Source organism: Myxocyprinus asiaticus, chromosome 29 (assembly GCF_019703515.2).
Source record: "Myxocyprinus asiaticus isolate MX2 ecotype Aquarium Trade chromosome 29, UBuf_Myxa_2, whole genome shotgun sequence".
In the NCBI taxonomy this organism is placed as follows: Eukaryota; Metazoa; Chordata; class Actinopteri; order Cypriniformes; family Catostomidae; genus Myxocyprinus; species Myxocyprinus asiaticus.
The window spans coordinates 19,582,931-19,603,625 of NC_059372.1; the positions used below are offsets into that span (position 1 = coordinate 19,582,931).

At 36.6% G+C, this 20,695-nt stretch overlaps 1 protein-coding gene across 5 annotated transcripts in view; it reads left to right on the plus strand.

The window, feature by feature from the left end:
* Positions 1 to 20,695, plus strand: part of LOC127419592 (sodium channel protein type 8 subunit alpha-like) — a 90,978-nt gene that overhangs the window by 33,687 nt on the left and 36,596 nt on the right. For 3 of the 5 annotated variants that reach the window (XM_051661099.1, XM_051661103.1, XM_051661102.1), the window contains 7 exons: positions 4,818 to 4,935; positions 5,933 to 6,023; positions 12,240 to 12,368; positions 14,773 to 14,864; positions 18,901 to 19,122; positions 19,742 to 19,805; positions 20,084 to 20,225. In XM_051661099.1, coding sequence (XP_051517059.1) covers positions 4,818 to 4,935; positions 5,933 to 6,023; positions 12,240 to 12,368; positions 14,773 to 14,864; positions 18,901 to 19,122; positions 19,742 to 19,805; positions 20,084 to 20,225 — 858 coding nt within the window. Of the gene's footprint in view, positions 1 to 4,817; positions 4,936 to 5,932; positions 6,024 to 12,239; positions 12,369 to 14,481; positions 14,574 to 14,772; positions 14,865 to 18,900; positions 19,123 to 19,741; positions 19,806 to 20,083; positions 20,226 to 20,695 lie in introns of all 5 variants that reach the window. The other 2 variants (XM_051661100.1, XM_051661104.1) reach the window with 1 other exon arrangement.

Here is a 20,695-nt window from a genome sequence, read left to right on the forward strand (position 1 = left end):
CTTGTACAGATGAAAATAAGTGGTATAATTAGCTCGAATGGCAGAATGACGCAAAACAAATAAAAACTTACCAGGCAGGAGATTCGATCTGGTTCAAAAACAGTATTATCAGTGCAACTTAACACAACATTATCAGTTTGAGCTATTAGGCATCAATATAATTATAATTAATTAATAATTATATTTATTTATCACACATATACAGTGAAATTCTTTTTTTCACATATCTCAGCTAAGCTGGGGTCAGAGTGCAGGGTTAGCCATGATACAGCACCCCTGGAGCAGATAGGTTCAAGGGCCTTGCTCAAGGGCCCAACAGTGGCAACTTGGCAGTGCTGGGGCTTGAATCCCTGACCTTCTGATCAGTAACCCAGAGCCTTAGCTGCTGAGCCACCTCTGCCTCAATAACAGTTGAGAGCATCTTTATGTTCAAATGAGGTTTCTTTATTCGATGTGAAATGGTGCGCATTATCATGCAATGTTAACGCAATGTTAACTTGTGCTTCACGTTCACAATATGATGGTCTTGTCAGATTATGACATTGTATGAAATCTGAACATCTTTTTCTCATCGAAATGCTGTTCCCAAACATTATGTGACATTATATCAGTAATTGAATGAACAACCAACTGCCAGAATTAATAAAGCCCTACTGAGTTTGTTTGTTATTAGTGTAAATATATTTTTTCAATGTATGTTGATAATGTAATCAGTCATGTTCTTGCCAGGCAACATGTGAGTCTCCACTGCACCTTTTTCAGCTCAAACAAAAGATTTAAACACCTCCTCCCCCCGTCGAGTTAAGGTGTGAATCGCTGAAGTGCTCTTGATAAAAAGTGTTAAGTGCTCTAAACCGAATGAAACATGGATCTATCCTGATGTCCTATACAGATAAAATAACCAGTATCACCATTGTATTTTGTAGTAAAATAATTGTATCCACAAAATTAAACATGGTTACTATATTAACACCATATTACTGTAGTAACACCACTGTAAAAAAAAAACAAAAAAACATTATGGTTACTACAATATTACTATAGTAAAACCACCGTTATATTATGTTTTATTTATTATAAATAGTAATAAAAAAATATTAAGAGTAGAATCAAGAAATAGAATGGGAAAAATAATATGGCAAATGCACAACTGAACCCTGTACACCGATGTTACGGTCCACTCCATTGGAGCGACGCTCATAATGCATTTTGTTGTGTATTTATATGTTGCCAATAGACCATTGTGGTTATTATGGATCTGAAAGCAAAAGTCACTCTTTTATTATCACTCTGAAAAATAATCTATGTTATCAAGCTTTGGGGCAACATTGGTTAATAGCAAATATTAACTACTAATAAAATACTATGACAGATAATGAATAACAAAGCTCATAACCTAAAGGTTTGAACTGCATAGCATTTCTGGTTATCACGTGTAGCGTAAAACTCAAACACATGTATTGAGACAAATCTTTTACAAATAATATGGTCACAGTACTAACTTCCACCTTAATTCATGTAATGGAAAATTGTGATTCCTTTTCAAACATTTTATAATATTTAATTTGATAAGTAGCCTATTTTGCTCCCATAAATAATGAATCTGTTCTCTTTTTCTTTTGTTTTTATTGCCAAGAGAATATAACATAATATGACACAATGGTATACATATAAATTAATTAACATTTGATAATCCTGTTTAAAAATAGAAAAAATGGGCTAGCCTGTCTGCACATTAAAAGAAAGCACAGGTTTAGAGTCATAATAGTTTTGGAAATCACAGTTGTTTGAATATGCGGTCTTATGATGCTCGCTCATAACGTCTGTGCATATGTATAAAAAAACCTCACAAATGATAATTCTATCTAATAAATTGTTAATGAATAAATGCAAACAAAACTCTCCAATGCGTGGACATCCTTGTGAATGTTGAATGCTGCAGCAAAGTCTTTATCAAGCATCTCTATTGCAGCGTTTAACCAGAAAATAAATGTTGTGGTGTTTTTAAGTTTATTGTTGTTGTTCTTTTTTCTCCTCTTTTTTTCTTGTTTATGGTGGTTGAAAAAACAAGCTTAACATGGCCTTACCGCCTCCAACTTAATGATCGTTACATTGGGAGAAAGAGCTCTCATTCAGCTCTGGCCTGTTGAAATTCTATGGTTATAGTGCTCCTTAGCGGGATAGAGCTGCTAATGACCCATTCACGTAATGATTGCAGTGGTAGAAAGTCTATTTTGAATGGATACCCACTGTAGTTTGTGTTCCCTTGGAATAAGTTTTGCGTTCCCTCACAATAGTTTTTCGTTCCCCCGCAATAAGTTTAGTGTTCCCTCGTAATAAGTTTAGCGTTCCCTTGCAATAAGTTTAGTGTTCCCTCGTAATACATTTATTGTTCCCTCGAAATAAGTTTAGTGTTCCCTCGCATTAAGTTTAGCGTTCCTTGCAATGCGTTTAACGTTCCCTTGTAATAAGTTTAGTTTTCCCTCGCAGTAAATGTAGTGTTCCCTCGCAATAGTTTGCGTTCCCTCACAATAAGTTTAGTGTTCCATCACAATATGTTTAGTGTTCTATCACAGTAAGTTTAGTGTTCCCTCGCAATAAGTTTAGTGTTCCCTCGCAATAGTTTGCGTTCCCTAGCAATACGTTTGGTATCCCCTCGCAATAGTTTGCGTTCCCTCACAATAAGTTTTTACATTTATGCACTTGGCATACGCTTTTATCCAAAGCGACTTACAGTGCACTTATTACAGGGACAACCCCCCTGGAGCAACCTGGAGTTAAGTGCCTTGCTCAAGGACACAATGGTGGTGGCTGTGGGGATTGAACCAGCAACCTTCCAGTTATGTGCTTTAGCCCACTACGCCACCACCACTCCATATTTTAACCATAATATTTGTTGTGAACCCATAGTGATAATACAGGAAAACAAAAACAACGGTTAGAAAAATAATAGTTTGCGTTCCCTCGCAAGTTTAGTGTTCCCTTGTAATAAGTTTAGTGTTCCCTCGCAATAAATGTAGTGTTCCCTCGCAATAGTTTGCATTCCCTGGCAATAAGTTTAATGTTCCCTCGCAATAATTTGCATTTCCTCAAAATAGGTTTTGCGTTCCCTCGCAGTAGTTTGCGTTACCTCGTAATAAGTTTAGTGTTCCCTCTAAATAGTTTGCGTTCCCTCGCAATAAGTTTTGTGTTCTCTTGCAATAGTTTGCGTTCCCTCGAATCAGTTTAGCGTTCCCTCGAATCAGTTTAGCGTTCCCTCGTAATAAGTTTAGTGTTCCCTCGCAATAAGTTTAGTGTTCCCTCGCAATAGTTTGCATTCCGTTGCAATACGTTTAGTGTTCCCTCGCAATAGTTTGCATTCCCACGCAATAAGTTTAGTGTTCCCTCGCAATAGTTTGCATTCCCTAGCAATACGTTTTGTATTCCCTCGCAATAATTTGCGTTCCCTCACAATAAGTTTAGTGTTCCCTCGCAATACGTTTTGTGTTCATTCGTAATAGTTCTCGTTCCCTCGCAATAAGTTTTGCGTTCCCTTGCAATACATTTTGTGTTCATTCGCAATAGTTCTCGTTCCCTCGCAATAACTTTTGTGTTCCCTCGCAATAAGTTTTGCATGCCCTCGCAATAGTTTTGTAACTACAGTAATAATATTTTAACCATAATATTTGTTGTGAACCCATAGTGATAATACAGGAAAATGAAAACAATGGTAATAAAAATCATAATTTTGTGTGTATTATGGTTTTACTATGCAAATACCATAGTTTAACTATGGTTTTATTATAGTAATGTTGTGGTAACACTTTACGATAAGGTTGCATTTTTTTTAATTTAGTTAACAACATTAGTTAACATGAACTAACAATGAATATTACTTGTACAGCATTTATTAATCTTGGTTCATGTTCATTTCAACATATACTAACACATTTTTTAAATTAAATGTTGTATATGTTAGCATTGGTTAATGCACTATGAACTAACATACTGTAAAATAACATTGAAAAAATATCAGTATTGATAAATACTGTACAAAAATAAATACAAAACAAAAAACATAAACAAAAAATTCCCAACCAGTCCTCTAAGGGGCTCCTTAAATGTGCTATATCTAATGCTTGCATTGAATAAGCCTGTATGTTTTTTTCCCGAGGCCATTAGGAATTTGGCAAAATGGCCTAATAATTTTATTCTTACAAACTCCTTCACAGGAGCCCTCATTTAACATGCCGAGTCATTAATGCTTCTCCCAAATTCTCTTGTGTGTTCCATTATATTTAGCAAAGTATTCACAGCTATGGGAAGATGATTTAATGTTTAGGTGGTAAATTATGAAAATTGTTTGTTAAAGTTACGATTCAGTTCTCTTTCTTTTTGCCAAAACTCATACACATTTGGTTTTAATGTTATTTACCCTGATCATTTTTTGGTCTATGCAATGTATGGTATTTATTTATTGTTATATACTCTTATTGCAATGTATTAATTTCCAGAGATTATGAACGTTTTGCTTTTCCCTTTTCATAATCTTGTGTATTTGCATGTGCTTTTTGCTTGACAAAGAATATGATTTTAATATTAAGTAGTTCATCAACTTATGTCTTCATTGTGATGCCAAATTTTATATAAAGTATCCTCTAGGAGTAGAAGACATTGGCATACTATGTAGATATATCTTCATAATGTATAAGTGATACAGAATTTTCTGTAACATACAGTTTTTTCTGCTTGCAACTAATCCATATTTCTCTTTCTCTTTGTGTGTGTCTTTTCTTACTTGTCTATCTTTCTGGCTTTTTCTCTTTTTCTTTCCACAGACGTTTATAGTGCTAAACAGAGGGAAAACAATCTTCCGCTTTAGTGCCACACCTGCCTTGTACATGATAAGCCCTTTTAATCTTGCTAGGCGAATAGCTATTAAAATTTTGATACATTCATATCCTTTTCAAGCTGTGCCTATAGTGCATATAATACATTGGTGGATGTGTGGTTCACCATGCTGTGTATGTCTGTCTTAAATATATAATATCAATATAATTTTGGATGGAAGGAATAGCCTAATGCTAATGATTTCTGACCGTTTTAGTAAAGCAGTCCATATGACAGTGGGACTGTAACAGCATATTAGTGGGTGTGCATGTGTGTCAATTTTAGATGCATGACAACAGTTTTTTTTTTTTTTACAGTGTTGAGATGAGATGGAGAGATAAAAATGGCGGGGAGGGGAACTCTGTTGCCTGTTTTCACCATGTGTCTAGTCAACTGACAGAGCAGATTTGAGTAAGGATTTGTTGGGCCAAGAACATCTGCTTGACACTATGCAGCAGTAGCCTTTATATTCAATTCTTCCATTGTAAATAACTGCCAAAGTAATGTAGTCTTCATATTCATGTTTTACTCAGTTTTATTTATATATCAAATGGCTGAAGATTAATGTTAATGTGGCCAAAACAGCACAACTTCAAAAGGGTGCTTTCTCCATTGCCATAAATAGTTGCATTTATCAATGTTTTATTTAGATTGTTATGACAAATTTACCTCTGCAGCTCCTGCATTCTTAAGACCTGCACAGGCAGATTTACAGTGGGGTTGATACTGTGCACAACAATGACACAATTATCACAAATGTACCACAACAATTCCATAAAATCCTTCTTGTAGTCCTCTGAGGACTGTTTGACTAATTTAATGGTTGATGTGGTTGTAGTTCAAACATCTCAAAAGATTTAAAGTGCCCACAAAAATATGATAACAGAGCTGACAACTGCTCTCTGCTGTGATATCAGCATTAGCAGTGATTTACAACTTAGTCCCAATTTGATGTTCTCTGTCTGTGCTCTGTTGTTGTTGAATGTCCTGATTAAATGTTTATAATGATCTACAGTGTAAAATACGTTTAAATGTTTTATTGTATTTCCTTAACTGGTACCCACAGTATTCAGCATGTTCATTATGTGTACAATTTTGACCAACTGTGTGTTCATGACGTTTAGTAACCCTCCTGAGTGGTCCAAACAAGTAGAGTAAGTAAATATTCTTATTACTGCATGCTGTCTTTTGTCTCACAATTATCATAAAAATACACATTTGAAATATACACTCACTGAGAACTTTATTAGGAACACCTGTACACCTACACAGGGCTCCAGATTAAAAAAATGACTTGGGAGCCATTGACTTCTAAACTGAAATATTAAGGAGCCAAATGGCTGTTTTTAGTCACCAAATCACATAATTGCTGGATTTAGATTGCTGTTCACAAACAAGATAGAAAGCCGAAGAAAAGGAAGACAGTTGATAACCCATTAATCTGAGGTTTAATAAACAGAATATATTGTTGAGAAGATAATTTGCATTCTCTTTTGTCTCATAAATGTTCACACCCCATTCATAATTTATACAAATATAAGAGATAAAATATTTTTTATTTTATTTAGTATGCTCTTCAGAATCTACATTACAGATATTTACAGAAAGTATAGTATGCACATAGTAATGTGTTGTCTTCTTGAGCATCAATGAATGTTTGCACCTTGTGTATGAGTCCCTCAATTTTCATAAGTGTCAAAAGCTCGATCTCTGTATATATATATATATATACATTGTACCATGCTTGAAATTGCCAAAAAAACTGAAGATTTCATATAAAGGTGTACACTACAGTCTTCAAAGACAAAGGACAACTGGCTCTAACAAGGACAGAAAGAGATGTGGAAGGCCAGATGTACAACTAATCAAGAGGATAAGTACATCAGAGTCTTTAATTTGAGAAATAGACGCCTCACATGTCCACAACTGACAGATTCATTGAATTCTACCTGCTCAACACCAGTTTCATGTACAACAGTAAAGAGAAGACTCAGGGGTGCAGGTCTTATGGGAAGAATGGCAAAGAAAAGCCACTTTTGAAACAGAAAAACAAAAACAAAAAGTTAGAGTGGGCAAAAAAACACAGACATTGGACAACAGATAATAGGAAAAGAGAGTCATGGATCTTAACCCCACTGAGCTTTTGTGGGATCAGCTAGACTGTAAGGTGAGTGAGAAGTGCTCAACAAGACAGCCACATCTATGACAAGTGCTACAGGAAGCATGGGGTGAACAGTCACCTGAGTATCTGGACAAACTGACAGCTAGAATGCCAATGATCTGCAAAGCTGTCATTGCTGCACGTGGAGGATTTTTGGATGAGAACTCTTTGAAGTAGTTCTGAACATTTTTTTTTTCAAATTGTAATAGTAATTTTTCACGTTATTAATGTCCTGACTATACATTGTGATCAGTTGAATGCCACTTTGGTGAATAAAAGTACCAATTTCTTTCCATAAGAGAAAAATCTGTACATTATTCCAAATTTTTGGCTACCAGTGTGAATATATATATATATATATATATATATATATATATATATGCTCTTTTGCAATGACCTTTTGTGTCTTGCCCTCCTTGTGCAACGTATCAATGGTCGTCTTTTGGACAACTGTCAAGTCAGCAGTCTTCCCCATGATTGTGTAGCGTACAGAACTAGACTGAGAGACCATTTAAAGGCCTTTGCAGGTGTTTTGAGTTAATTAGCTGATTATAGTGTGGCACCAGGTGTCTTCAATATTGAACCTTTTCACAATATTCTAATTTTCTGAGATACTGAATTTGGGATTTTCCTTAGTTGTCAGTTATAATCATCAAAATTAAAAGAAATAAACATTTGAAATATATCAGTCTGTGTGTAATGAATGAATATAATATACAAGTTTCACTTTTTGAATGGAATTAGTGAAATAAATCAACTTTTGATGATATTCTAATTATATGACCAGCACCTGTATATATATATATATATATATATATATATATATATATATATATATATATATATATAATATATATAAATTGTTTTACAGTATTGCCTTAGTCTTTCTTTACTGTTACCAGATGGCCCCAGACACAGAAACTACAAGAGTGCAAATTGATTGAAATCCCAGATGCAGTTTTAATTACCAGAGGAAAAAAAATCTGGTACTTATAAAGAAGCCCGTAATACACATGGGGACTCTTATTTTGAAATGTCTGCGCTCTGGGAGTCACGTGCAAATGGTGAGCTCTGCGCAATTTGCTAGTTTTAATACTTTTTATGACATAAACTGGAGAGATTCGATACACTTTGTTCCATAACTGTCCTGGGAGGACAATATTTAAAAAAATTCAAAATCCCTGGGCTCTGGAGACAATAAAAGACACTTACGTGCTCAAGCTGATGCCCCCAAGCAGGCCATGGGCCTGGGAGTCTATTTTGTCGGGGAGATACGGGAATTGCGGTGGGAAATGCTGAATATGTCGGCAATGCTGACGAAGGTCGTTGCTGACTTGGAGGATCTTTCTGTGATATGTCGATCGATCACTGCCATGGAGGCGAAGTTCACTGATATGGTTAAAAGAGTGAGGGATGTCGAGAAATGGATCAATTACCTGGAGTCATCGGAGAGGGAATTATCTGCTAATCCGCTAGCAACCAAGGTGGATTTGGAGCGTGTCTGGGAGAAGTTGGAAGACATGGAAAACCGTAGCCAGCGGAATAACGTCTGCATCGTCGGAGTCCCGGAGGGAGTAGAGGGACATGTTATTTTGAAATTTCTGGATGGGCTCTTTCCGAATCTGCTCGACATAGCAGGCCATAAGCTGGAAATCAAGCGAGCTCAAAGGGTTCCTGCTCGGCGATCCATGGAGGGAGACAGGCCCCGATCAATTCTGGCCAAATTTGTGAGATCATCCGATAAAGATCTTGTGTTACGTGAGGCGAGGAGTAAAGGTAGGCTTTCTTGGAAGAATCACAGCATTTTGTTGTTCCCAGACTTTGCAAACTCGACAAGAGAGAAACGTAATCAATTCAAGGAATGCAAGAAACTTTTACATCAACAGAAGGTCGCTTTTGCACTGATAATCCTAAATTGATAATAGATGCTAAAGATGGCCGTAAAACATTCACATGCCCACAGCAAGCGATGTCCTTCATAAAGTCTATGGAGTGAGTGGGTCATCTTGTTGTACTCGCGTTGTAGGCGAATGGAATGGCTCGCTGAACATCTGCTTGACTGTTTGGGGAATCTGCATGCTTTTTTTATGCTGGTTCCGCCTATCGGCTGGAGTTTATTTTGTAGATTATTTATGTAATTCTGTCTCACAAAATTTTTATAGAAACACTGGACTTGAGCAATCCGACGGCAAGGTTGTCGCAGGGGCTCTCGTAGGCGTGCATGGACTGTTTGAGTTTAGAGGGTTGGACGTGCGCTGGGTTAATGCACACATTTTTCATTTTTCTGTTTGTTTGATTCTGGGGGATGTTTGGGTTTTGATGGTTGCACTAATGTTGGAATGTGGTCTTTATAATCTTGTTTTGACACACTATCTGTTTTTTCTTATATGCCAAAATGTCAAATGTTAATATGAGTGGATTGTCTCTCTCCACGTGGAATGTGAATGGGTTGGGGCACCCCATAAAAAGAAGGAAGGTTATTTCTCTTAAGCATAAGAAATATGATATAGTGTTTCTTAAAGAAACGCACCTTTCTCTGCAGGAAGCTGAAAAATTTGGGAAGATATAGGGTGGGCATTTTTTTTATAGTGGGAGTCATTACGCTGATAAGTAAACATCTACAATTTAAGTGTCTCAAACAGAGTAAAGACAAATTAGGAAGAGTCATTATTGTTTTAGCTGAAATTCAGGGACAAAGTCTTATTTTGGCTAAAATGTATGCACCTAACGTTGATGATCAGGGCTTTTATAGATCTTGAAGGGATGTTGCAAGCCGCTGGCACCCCTCGTGATATAATATTGGGAGGAGACTTTAATCTTTTGATGGACCCAGTCCTTGATCATAGTGAAGCAGGTGGGCTTCATTACATTTATCTATGATTGGAAAGGATTGTATAGGCTTGGTCTTAAAGACACACCCACCTGCTGGCGATGCCAATCAGAAGATGGGGACACAACCCGTGTTTTTTGGTGGTGTGTTAAGATCCAAAAATTTGGTTGAGGGTTCAGAGTTTTATGTGTGATGTACTGGGCACTCAAATTTCATTTTGCCCCAGACTCTGTATTTTAGGTGATGGGGCGGTCATTAATATAGGAGATAAATGTATGAAAGATTGGGTCCTAGCCAGTGTTATGATCAGCAGGCAGATCATTCTTAGGGGATGGAAGTTGGCCGGAGCACCCTCATTTCAAGAGTGGTGCACAGAGATGGGCAGGGTAGCGGCATTCGAGGAAATGTCAGGTAGAAATCTAGGCAACTTAGATTCATTCAATAAAAAATGGGGAGCTATTTGGCATTTTTGGAGGGCTGTTGGGGAGGGGCAGTGGAGAGAGAAGTGTAGTTTTAAATGTGTGTGATTATTATTTTTTATATATATTTTTCTTTCTTTTTTTTCTTTCTTTTTTTGTGTGTATACTCAAATTGTGACCACATGGATATTTGTTGAAGGTCAGGGTGGGGTTTGGGATTGGGAGGGGGAAAGGGAATAATGGGGGTTAAATGTTGATTCTGTGAATATATGTTTTGCTTTTCTATGTCAATTGTGTGAATCAATAAAAAGTGTTAATCGGAAATGTCTGCTCTCCCAGTTGTGAGTTCACTGACGGCTGATTCTCTGAGAAAGTGAATCTGATTCAAACTGCTATCCTGAGCTCCTGAGTTCAAACGCTTAGTTATTTTCATGTGATTTATGTGAAAGTCATTTGTTCACGACTCTTTCACACTGGGTTTATTGTTGCGTACGATGCAGCGAGCTCATCAGAAACAGAATGGGTGAAATGCGGCGCGAGACCCACTGGTGCTCTGAAGATGTATTCAATAATTCACAAGATGGCATGATTGTTGGTGCTTGACAGGCTGGTTTGAGTATTTCTGTAAGTGCAGATCCCCTGGGATTTTCATGCACAACAGTCTCAAGAATTTACTCAGAATGGTGCCAAAAACACACAAAAATACAAAAACATCCAGTGAGTGGCAGTTCTGTGGACGGAAACACCTTGCTGATGAGAGAGGTCTACGGAGAATGGCCAGACTTGTTTGAGCTGACAGAAAGGCTATAGTTACTCAGATAACCACTTTGTACAATTGTAGTGAGCAGAATAGCATCTCAGGATGCACAACACGTCGAACCTTGAGACGGATTGGACACAGGCTCATCAAAACTGGACAGATGTAGACTGGGAAAATGTAGCCTGGTCTGATGAATCTCAATTTCTGCTGAGGCACACAGATGGTAGGGTCAGAATTTGGTGCCAACGGCATGAATCCATAGACCCAGTCTGCCTTGTGTCAATAGTCCAGGCTGGTGGCAGTTGTGTAATGGTGTGGAGAATGTTTTCTTGGCACACTTTGGGCCTGTTAATACCAATCAATCATCGCTTGAATGCCACGACCTATTTGAGTATTGTTGCTGACCATGTGCATCTCTTCATGGCCATAATTGACCCATCTTCCAGTGGCTACTTCCAGCATAACACACCATGTCACAAAGCAAAAGTAGTCTCCAACTGGTTTCATGAACATGACAATGAGTTCACTGTTCTTCAGTGGCCTTCCCAGTCACTGGATATGAATCCAGTAGAACACCTTTGGGATGTGGTAGAATGGGAGATTCGCAGCATGAATGTACAGCTAATAAAACTGCAGAAATTTCTTGATGCAATCATGTCAACATAGACCAGAATCTCAAAGAAATGTTTCTAACATCTTGTGGAATCCATGCCACGAAGAATTGAGGCTGTTTTGAGAGCAAAGGGAGGCCCTACTCAGTATTAGTATAGTGTTCTAAATAAAACAGGGGCAGCTATGGCCCAGGTGGTAGAGCAGGTTGGCCACTAATCACAGGGTTGGCAGTTTGATTCCCAGCCCACATGACTCCACATGCTGAAGTGTCCTTGGGCAAGACACTGAATTCCAAGTTGCCCCCATGGCAGGCCAGCACCTTGCATGGCAGCTCTGCCATCATTGGTGTGTGTGTATGAGTGTGTGTGTGTGAATGGGTGAATGAGTCACAGTGTGTAAAGCACTTTGAAAACTGATAAGGTTAAAAAAGCACTATATAAGTGCAGACCATTTACCAAAATTCTCAGTGAGTGTAATTCATAATGGTTAAACATACTTTAGTACAGTTGCTTAATTTAAGTGTATATTTGTTAGATTGTCTGAATGTTATAGAGAGAACTGCAATGGAAATGTGATTCTTTCCCTCAGGTACACCTTCACTGGAATTTATACATTTGAATCAGCTGTAAAAATCATTGCCCGTGGATTCTGTATAGATGGCTTCACGTTCCTTAGAGATCCATGGAACTGGCTGGATTTCATGGTCATCTCAATGGCGTACGTTTTCTGACACCTACATGCCTTGCCACAAAAATGTTGAGGATACTGTGGGTGTCCCCTGTTTTGCTGGAAGCCTGCATGAAAAAGTAGTATCATAAAAGGCTATTTTTAAATTAATGACTTAAAAAAATTATATGTCTGGATATAATACAAGAATATAACAAGAAATAATAACAGGATCTCAATTCTTTAAAGGAATATTCCAGGTTCAGTACAAGTTAAGCTCAGTCGACAGCATTTGTGGCTTAATATTGATTACCACAAAAAATAATTTTTACTTGCCCCTCCTTTTCTTGAAAAAAAAAAAAGCAAAAATCTGGGTTCCAGTGAGGCACTTACAATGGAGGTGAATGGAGCCAATCCATAAACGTTAAAATACTCCCTGCTTCAAAACTGTATCACCACAAGACCTAAAAAATATATGCATTAACATGATTTTAATGTGATAAAATCATTTACTAACCTTTTCTGTGTAATGTTATATCCAGTTTTACAACTTCATTGACATGACGATATAATGTCAACAAACCGTAAAACCCTAAAATGACTGTAAAATGATGAGTTAAACAAATTTACTGCTCAAATAATACATTCGTTTTAACAGAAGAATGAATGTAAGTGCTTTTATAAAATTATAAGCTTCACACCTTTAAACCTTGCAAAAATTGGCCCCATTCACTTCCATTGTAAGTGCCTCACTGTAACTTCGATTTTTGCTTTTTTTAATGCAGTCGATTAAGCTTAACTTGTATTAAATCCAGAATATTCCTTTAATTTCAAGTCCAGATCTTATTACAAAACCTTGTCTGATTTGTTCAGTATCATTTGATTAATAGCAAATCTAACTATATAAAGTAACTTAGCAAGGACTGTTTTTATGTTTATGATGGCTGATGACACATAGAAACATTGGAACAAGCAAAACACTGTAAAGTTCTCTTTGAGAAGTGATACCACAGAAGTGAATGTTTTTCAGTTTGAAGCGTCTCATGATTGTCATTGATGATTTGAGGGCAAAAATTATAAATGATGCGTGCTTCCTTTTTAACTCTTGTTATGCGGGGGACACTTCATTTCATAGTGCACTCTATAAAGCTGATAGAGATGTTAAACTATGTTTCTAACCATATAATTTTTTTAGGTAGCATCTTTATTGCTGTGGATGTCTTGTCCAGTTTTTCACCACTCTTCATCTGTTCTTTTGACTCTTTTGACAAGTTGTCTTTTGACTGTTCTCTCTGCTGCATTGTAAAGACAGTATACCTGGTTTCTCCAGAATGCTCTCTCTTTTCTGCTCTTCTAAGAATTTTTACCGTTCATATGTTTCAATAGACCAGTGTTTAGAGCCATTTATCTCCCCACAGCCCACTCACTTCTCTCTCTGTCATTCTCACTCTCCTTTTCCATCTTTCACTCTCTTTGTTTTTAAAATCTGTCCTGTTTTCAACATGCTCATAGACAGACATACATCTTAGCTTTAATGTACATCTCATGCGAAAATATGACTGTATAAACATAGCTTGTATGATAGTTTATGAAAGCTATTAGGTGTGGGAATAACCAGAGATCTGGAAATATAATATTATCATGATACTTTGGTCAGGATATAATACAAATTGCAATTCTTATTTTGTGTGGTGTTACGGCAAATATCTGCAATGCATTTCATTTTTGCTGTACATTTTTTCAAATCTTTCGTATGATGGCATCATACCACTCATTATTCATATTAAAAATCAAAATAAACATATGCCATCTTGAATCTGTAAAGCTGTACTCTTTACTTTCACCATCAGTGATTTCAAACCAATAAATTAATTGGACAAATTTGAGATGCAAGCATTTTTTATGAATATAAAAAATGTCTTAATGCAAATTTGTATTAATTATAAATTTAAACACAATTATAAATTAAAATATCAATATTTGGCATCTGTGTATCAATTTAGTATTGTGCCGAAGTGCAATACTATACCATCAATTTACACTCCCACCTCTAAAAGCTATTGATACACACTTTTATGAAACAAAGCAATTTAGTCTGCATATGGTAGTCATCCAGTACAAGTCATGACCATGTCTCCATGTAACTTTGATCTGATCATTGCAGGTATATAACAGAGTTTGTAAACCTAGGCAATGTCTCAGCTCTGCGCACGTTCAGAGTTCTGAGGGCATTGAAAACTATTTCTGTAATCCCAGGTAAGAGAGTGTGTGGGCGGGAGGGGCTGGGTCAGTGTTAGTTGTACGTGTGTGTATTGTTGTTTTCTTTCCTTCCTTCCCCCCCTTAGTGGACAGGCTCTGTGCATTGCGTACCTCCTGGTGATTCATTGCCGTGGTGGTGTTTTTGTCGTGTTTGTGGTTGTCATTGGTGTCTGTGTGTGATCCTCCCTTATTTCAGATATGTAACAGAGTTTGTGGACCTGGGGAATGTATCTGCGCTGAGAACATTCAGAGTTCTCCGAGCATTGAAAACTATCTCTGTCATTCCAGGTGAGATGCAGTTTAAACACTGAGGTTAACGTTTCAGAATGACCCCCTATTACGATTCAATTTGAAATATTTTTCGTTGGACTGTCTCTCATTATTTTTGCAGAACTTAATTTGGAGAGGAACATTTAATTTGCTTTTTTCCCTATAACCAAAATGATCAAAAATGGTGCTTATACATTTTTGATAGGCTTTGCAGTCTACTATCAAGTCCAGAGTTCTCTGGCATCTGCACCCTATTTGCCCCTTTAGAAACTTCAGAGGAGAGACAGATATTAGAAAGCTTTAGTGATCAAACCGTGCCTTGGTGAAGAAACCTACTCATGTCATTTAACTGGTTTGAACTCAAGGTATATATAATTTGTAGGTTTGTTCTTTGCTTGTTCAAATCTTGAAAAGCAAGGACTTTGCACAAAAGATAATTGTTTAAAAATTGTGTAAGCCCATATGGTTCTCCCTTAAAGCACAGAACCATATGGGAATCCAGTCACCACGCAAAGGCAAACTGTTCAGAACTGTTGCAAATAGGAAAAAAAAATAATAATAATCATTTTGCCAAATAATAATATTTTGGCCCAAAATACATATCATACAGTATATCAGGAAATGTTTTGGAATTAAATCTGCAAACATGTCATATGTATAGCTTTTCAAACTAGCCCCCCACACCCAGAGTGGCAGAGTAGATATTTTAAGTAAGCTGTGTTTTGTTCCCCAAGATGAAAATTGCATGGCTCTCAGTGAGTTCCCAAAGAACATACCTTTTACTTATTTATTGAAGACTGCCAAGCCTAGTTTGTGGACATATTTTATGCTGCATGATGCTTTGGAAGTAACTTTATTACTTTATTAGCCTACTAAGTGCTTGGCTGCCTTATTTTTTTGAATATTCATTTTTCTACACTTTTTTTTTCTTTTTTCTTTATTTTGTATGAAACCCACAAATTGCACTTGGATGTAAAAGATAACACAAACATTTAAAAATAATCATTAGAATGGAAAATAATGGAAATGTCTGTTTTTGTGTCTGTCTGAGAAGAACTGTCTCACCAGTGCAATTTTTTTTATTATTTCCTTCAGAGGCCTTGCATTAAAATTCTAGGGTTTTAGCTTAATGTGTTGAAACATTAGTATCACATGTAAGTAGTTTTCAGTGAAACAACACATCCTTGATTTATTTAGCTGACTAGGTTTTACTTCAAGTCACATTTGTCATTCCTATTTTTCTGCTGTGTAGTTATTTTCAGTATGGTGATGAACCTAAGCATACTCAGCAAAACTCTGAGCCCTGAGAGATTTTTAGATGTTTTTGGAGGGGTTTATGGGCAAGAGGATGGCTGGCTGTTGCATATCTATACTAAACTTCAGCTTTACATTTGAGAACTATGGGTCTGCTGGCTTAGAGATAAAGCAGCTCTTTTTTTGTTTCAGTAGAATGAAGAATAGGGTTGGGTTTTATGGGAGGGGTTAGTGCAGTTCTCATGATGTTTAGCTCACAATGTCCAGTGGAGCCCTGGAAGGCTTGCACACTGGATTCTTTCTGTTCAGCCCTCGAGCTGAAATGCTCTGCATGTGATCTTCACCCCCTAGTCCCTGCCTGCTTTATTCACCCTATGTCATGGCCCTCTAGTTGTGCTGCAGTATTTATAGACAAATGGATGTCAGACTGTTCTCACTGTTACAGGGAGCCCTTCATTTGTTGTCCAGAGAAATCCTTTCAGGGTATCCTATGGGAATCTGAAACCTATATTTTGGAGCACTGGAAATTCAAAAATGTTTCAGGATTGGCTTTGCATGTACTGAGATAATGAATGCTTACAACTTAACTTATATTGATACCAAGCTTTAAGCAGGATAGTAATTATTCATCTTAATAGACCAAATAAAGGAATGGCTCCTAAACAGTATCTGTGTAATGTAAAACTTGCAGTGTATTTTATGGTTCTTATTGTGTAGTGTTATTTATTTATTATATCATTATCAATATAAAACAAGGATTCAAGGCATGATTAAAGAAAATGTTAAAATGATGAACAGTAAAACAACATCAGGCTATTTCATTGTGCTCAAGCATCTATATGCCTATAAGGGAGTGTGTCTCATTCACTAATAACTGCGTGCGTTCGCGCACAAATTTGTTCTTACCCTTGTTCTAATGTTGATAAATTCAGAATATTCAAAATTAGGGAGAGTATGCTTGTCATTAGTAATTAGCATATGCCTCCAAACCTTCTCCATATAAGGGAAAAATATGTGGAAAGCCACACAACCAAATCTTTTCCAAAAAAAGATTTTTGCTGCTTGTTCAATTTACTTAATTTAAATGAAATAAAGCAACACAATTCTTGAACAGTTTGTCACAACTTGATTTCATTGAGTTATCTCAAGTTTACTCAATCCATTTGAGTTGGGACTACATGAATACTTTTTGTGGTTTTAGCATTGATGAAACTGGACATGGGGATTTCCATTTCCCAGCATGTATGGGACTCGATTGGGAGAGTAAATGTTAAAATTAAGTGTTATTTTATGTGTTTTTATGCAAAATGAATATAAAAGGGGATACTAAACTAGTGTTTAGTTTTTATGTTGATATTTAGAAGAGTTGTTATGTTGGAGTTTTGCGTGTTACCATTACGGTAATGATGAGGACAAGTAGATGTCACACATGAAACTGATTGGTCACTTTGTTGAGCAAATGCTGTGCTAACCATAACATAGTTACTAAACTACACTCTGCAGTGCTTTCAACCAGCATGTATGTAGCATGCTAACATTCACTATCACTTTCACTAGTTAGTACATAAAGAAATAAAAGAGATTTTTTTGAGTTTCATTGACACGACTAATTTTGTTGGATTAACCCAATTCAACAATTCAATTCAAGTTCTTTCTACACAAAGTGTTTGTGTTGAGATGACATAGTAATTTTAAGTTAAGTAAACTAATTTCAAACATGTGGAACCCCTGTCCACGGTTGAATCAAGTTCAGCCAAAGAGCTATTTTTTTTTACAGCCATTCGTCACTCTCTGCAAACATGTGCAACAAAATCTTTGAGTAAGTCAAATGTGCCATTCTCAAAACCAGTTTAAACATAATAAATGGAGTTCTAAATTAAGTTTCGGAAGGAGCTTTTTTTGTTACTCTGAAATACATGTAGGGTCACTTCAACCCGATCTCATGAAAATGTTTACATAATTTACGAGTTGGTTATTTCGTATGGCTTTGCACTGTGTTGTTCGCATAAACTCGTAAGACTTCATCATGTGCAAATTCCCGGATGTCTAATGCGGAAGTAAGCGTGAGTTCTGCACACGATGCATTAAAGACATACTTATTAATATTATGCCCTTACCCAAACCCCTTATCTAAACTTACCCAATCAGTGGAGTGTGTAAACATGATAGGAAGCTGTTGTGTGAGACAGAAGCAAGTAATTGTCGCGTATTAGATGGAAACGATGTCCAGTGACGTCATTGGCTGTAGTGAAAGTCGTAGGAATTAAAACGAGTGCAGTCGCAGCCAAATTTAGAAAAGTCGTACGAATCCTGACGATTTTGCCATGAGTGTGTTGGGTCACTTAGTTATTTGGTTTCTGATTGTAATATATAGCCTACATGAAAATATTTGAGCTTAACCCATTCCATGTTTTGCATATCTGTGATTCCTGTGTACATGTGGTTTGATTTGGTTGTGAATTGGATCCTATATCTTAGGTATTAAATTTCTTTAATGCAAACTTAAATGAAGATGTGATAACATTCGCTCAGATTTTATGCACATATACACATTATTAGTGAATGAGACCCCGTGTACTTTCTGAAAAACACTTGAAGCACCAACATGGCCTCGAAGCTGAAAATATTAAGAATTCCTCAGATAGCATTATTGTCACATCATGCCTTGATACTCCTGTCATACACTCCTGGGACTTGAGCACATATGCAATTGTCTGTGCCTCTGTGTGTGTTTGTGTGCGCGTGCATATTTGTGTGTGTGTGTGTGTCTGTCTGTGTGTGCATATTTGGTATTTCATAGGTCTGAAGACCATTGTTGGCGCTTTGATCCAGTCGGTGAAGAAGCTGTCAGATGTGATGATCCTTACAGTGTTCTGCCTCAGTGTCTTTGCCCTCATTGGTCTGCAGCTCTTCATGGGAAATCTGCGAAACAAGTGTGTCATCTGGCCCATCAACATTACAGAAATGTACCATGGCAATGGCAGCCATGCCTTCAGATGGGAGGAGTATATCATGAATGAGAGTGAGCTTCTATTTGGAATTTCAAGCAGTGCATTCACTCACATACAGTATATGCACTGTAAAAACTGTTTTCATCTTTGTTTCCATCCATTTATATTGTTATAAAAATATCTGGTCATTTCTACTTGATTTTATGAGTTTTAGAGTTTTAACTTGATTTTCTTCATCAGTAATTAAATTGAAAGTGGTCAGTTGTAAGGTAACAATGTGGGTTGATTTTATATTGCTTTTTTATAAAGCAAATTATAATTACTAACCTAAAAGAAAATCTTTTGCATTTTCAGGGAAAAGAAATGCAGGTTACATGAAGGTTTTGTCAGATTTAACTAACTTCTAGGTAGCAGTTTATCACCAAATAGTTAAGTAAACACTCAAATATTTTTATTATGTCATGCCTGCAGGCATGGAGTAGCATAATGTTTAAAACTCTGGGCTGGTAACAAATCCATAAACCATCCTGTAGTCTTTACTGTATGTTTTCTTTACTGTTGTGTGTGTTTTTTTTTTGTTTTTTTTTGGCTGACTTTGTAATTTTTGGAATGTTTGTTTGAAATCAAACTGAAAGTCAATATATAAATACTAGTATGAAATGGTCTAATGAAACGATCCCATTCCCACAGCCAATTTCTACTTCCTACCTGGTGCATTGGATGCTCTTTTATGTGGAAACAGCTCTGATTCAGGGTGAGTGTCTGGCTCTCTCCCTCAAAACATAGTTCCGAAAGCATATCAATGTCATCTAACATTCAAAAAATGTCAAACAAAAAACAAACTAGTCCCTTATTAAAAAGGTCAAAACACACAGGAGCTGTTGTTGCAGACAGATATATATATCAACATCAAGCTTAGCAGAAGTAGTTTACTGGGATTCTTCTCTGACAAATGTTGTAGTTAGAATTGTTCATCCATTCTGTTGACTAGTGCCAAATTATTCTGTGCCGTGTGCACTTTTCCACTTTCAGTCGCTGTCCTGAAGGCTTCACATGCATGAAGGCTGGTCGCAATCCAAACTATGACTATACCAGCTTTGACAGCTTTGGCTGGGCTTTTCTGGCTCTCTTCCGTTTAATGACACAGGACTATTGGGAGAACTTGTACCAGCTGGTAAGGGCGCGTCTTTTTTCTTTCATCATTTTTAGTCCCATTTCATTTTTTATTTTTTATTTTTTTATTTCTCTGAAATCTTTATTTTGCTACCAACCATATGTAATCTTTGATATATTTATATCCAGATACACTTTTAAAAAGTGGAAACGTAAAGTTGATACCTTAAGGAACTATTTCGTGATCTGACCTTTAAAAATGAGTTTCATTGGTGTAACCTAATCTAGTCAGGTTTATTTAGTCATATTAAATAATACTTTTAACTTGAATAAATTGAATAGATGTTGCCACATAAACACATTTTACTGTGTTGAAAAATCTACATTAAAAAGTTAGTTCACCCAAAAATGAAAATTCTCTCATCATTTACTCACCCTCATGCCATCACAGATGTGTATGACTTTCTTTCTTCTGCAGAACACAAACAAAGATTTTATGAAGAATATCTCAGGTCTGTAGGTCAATACAAT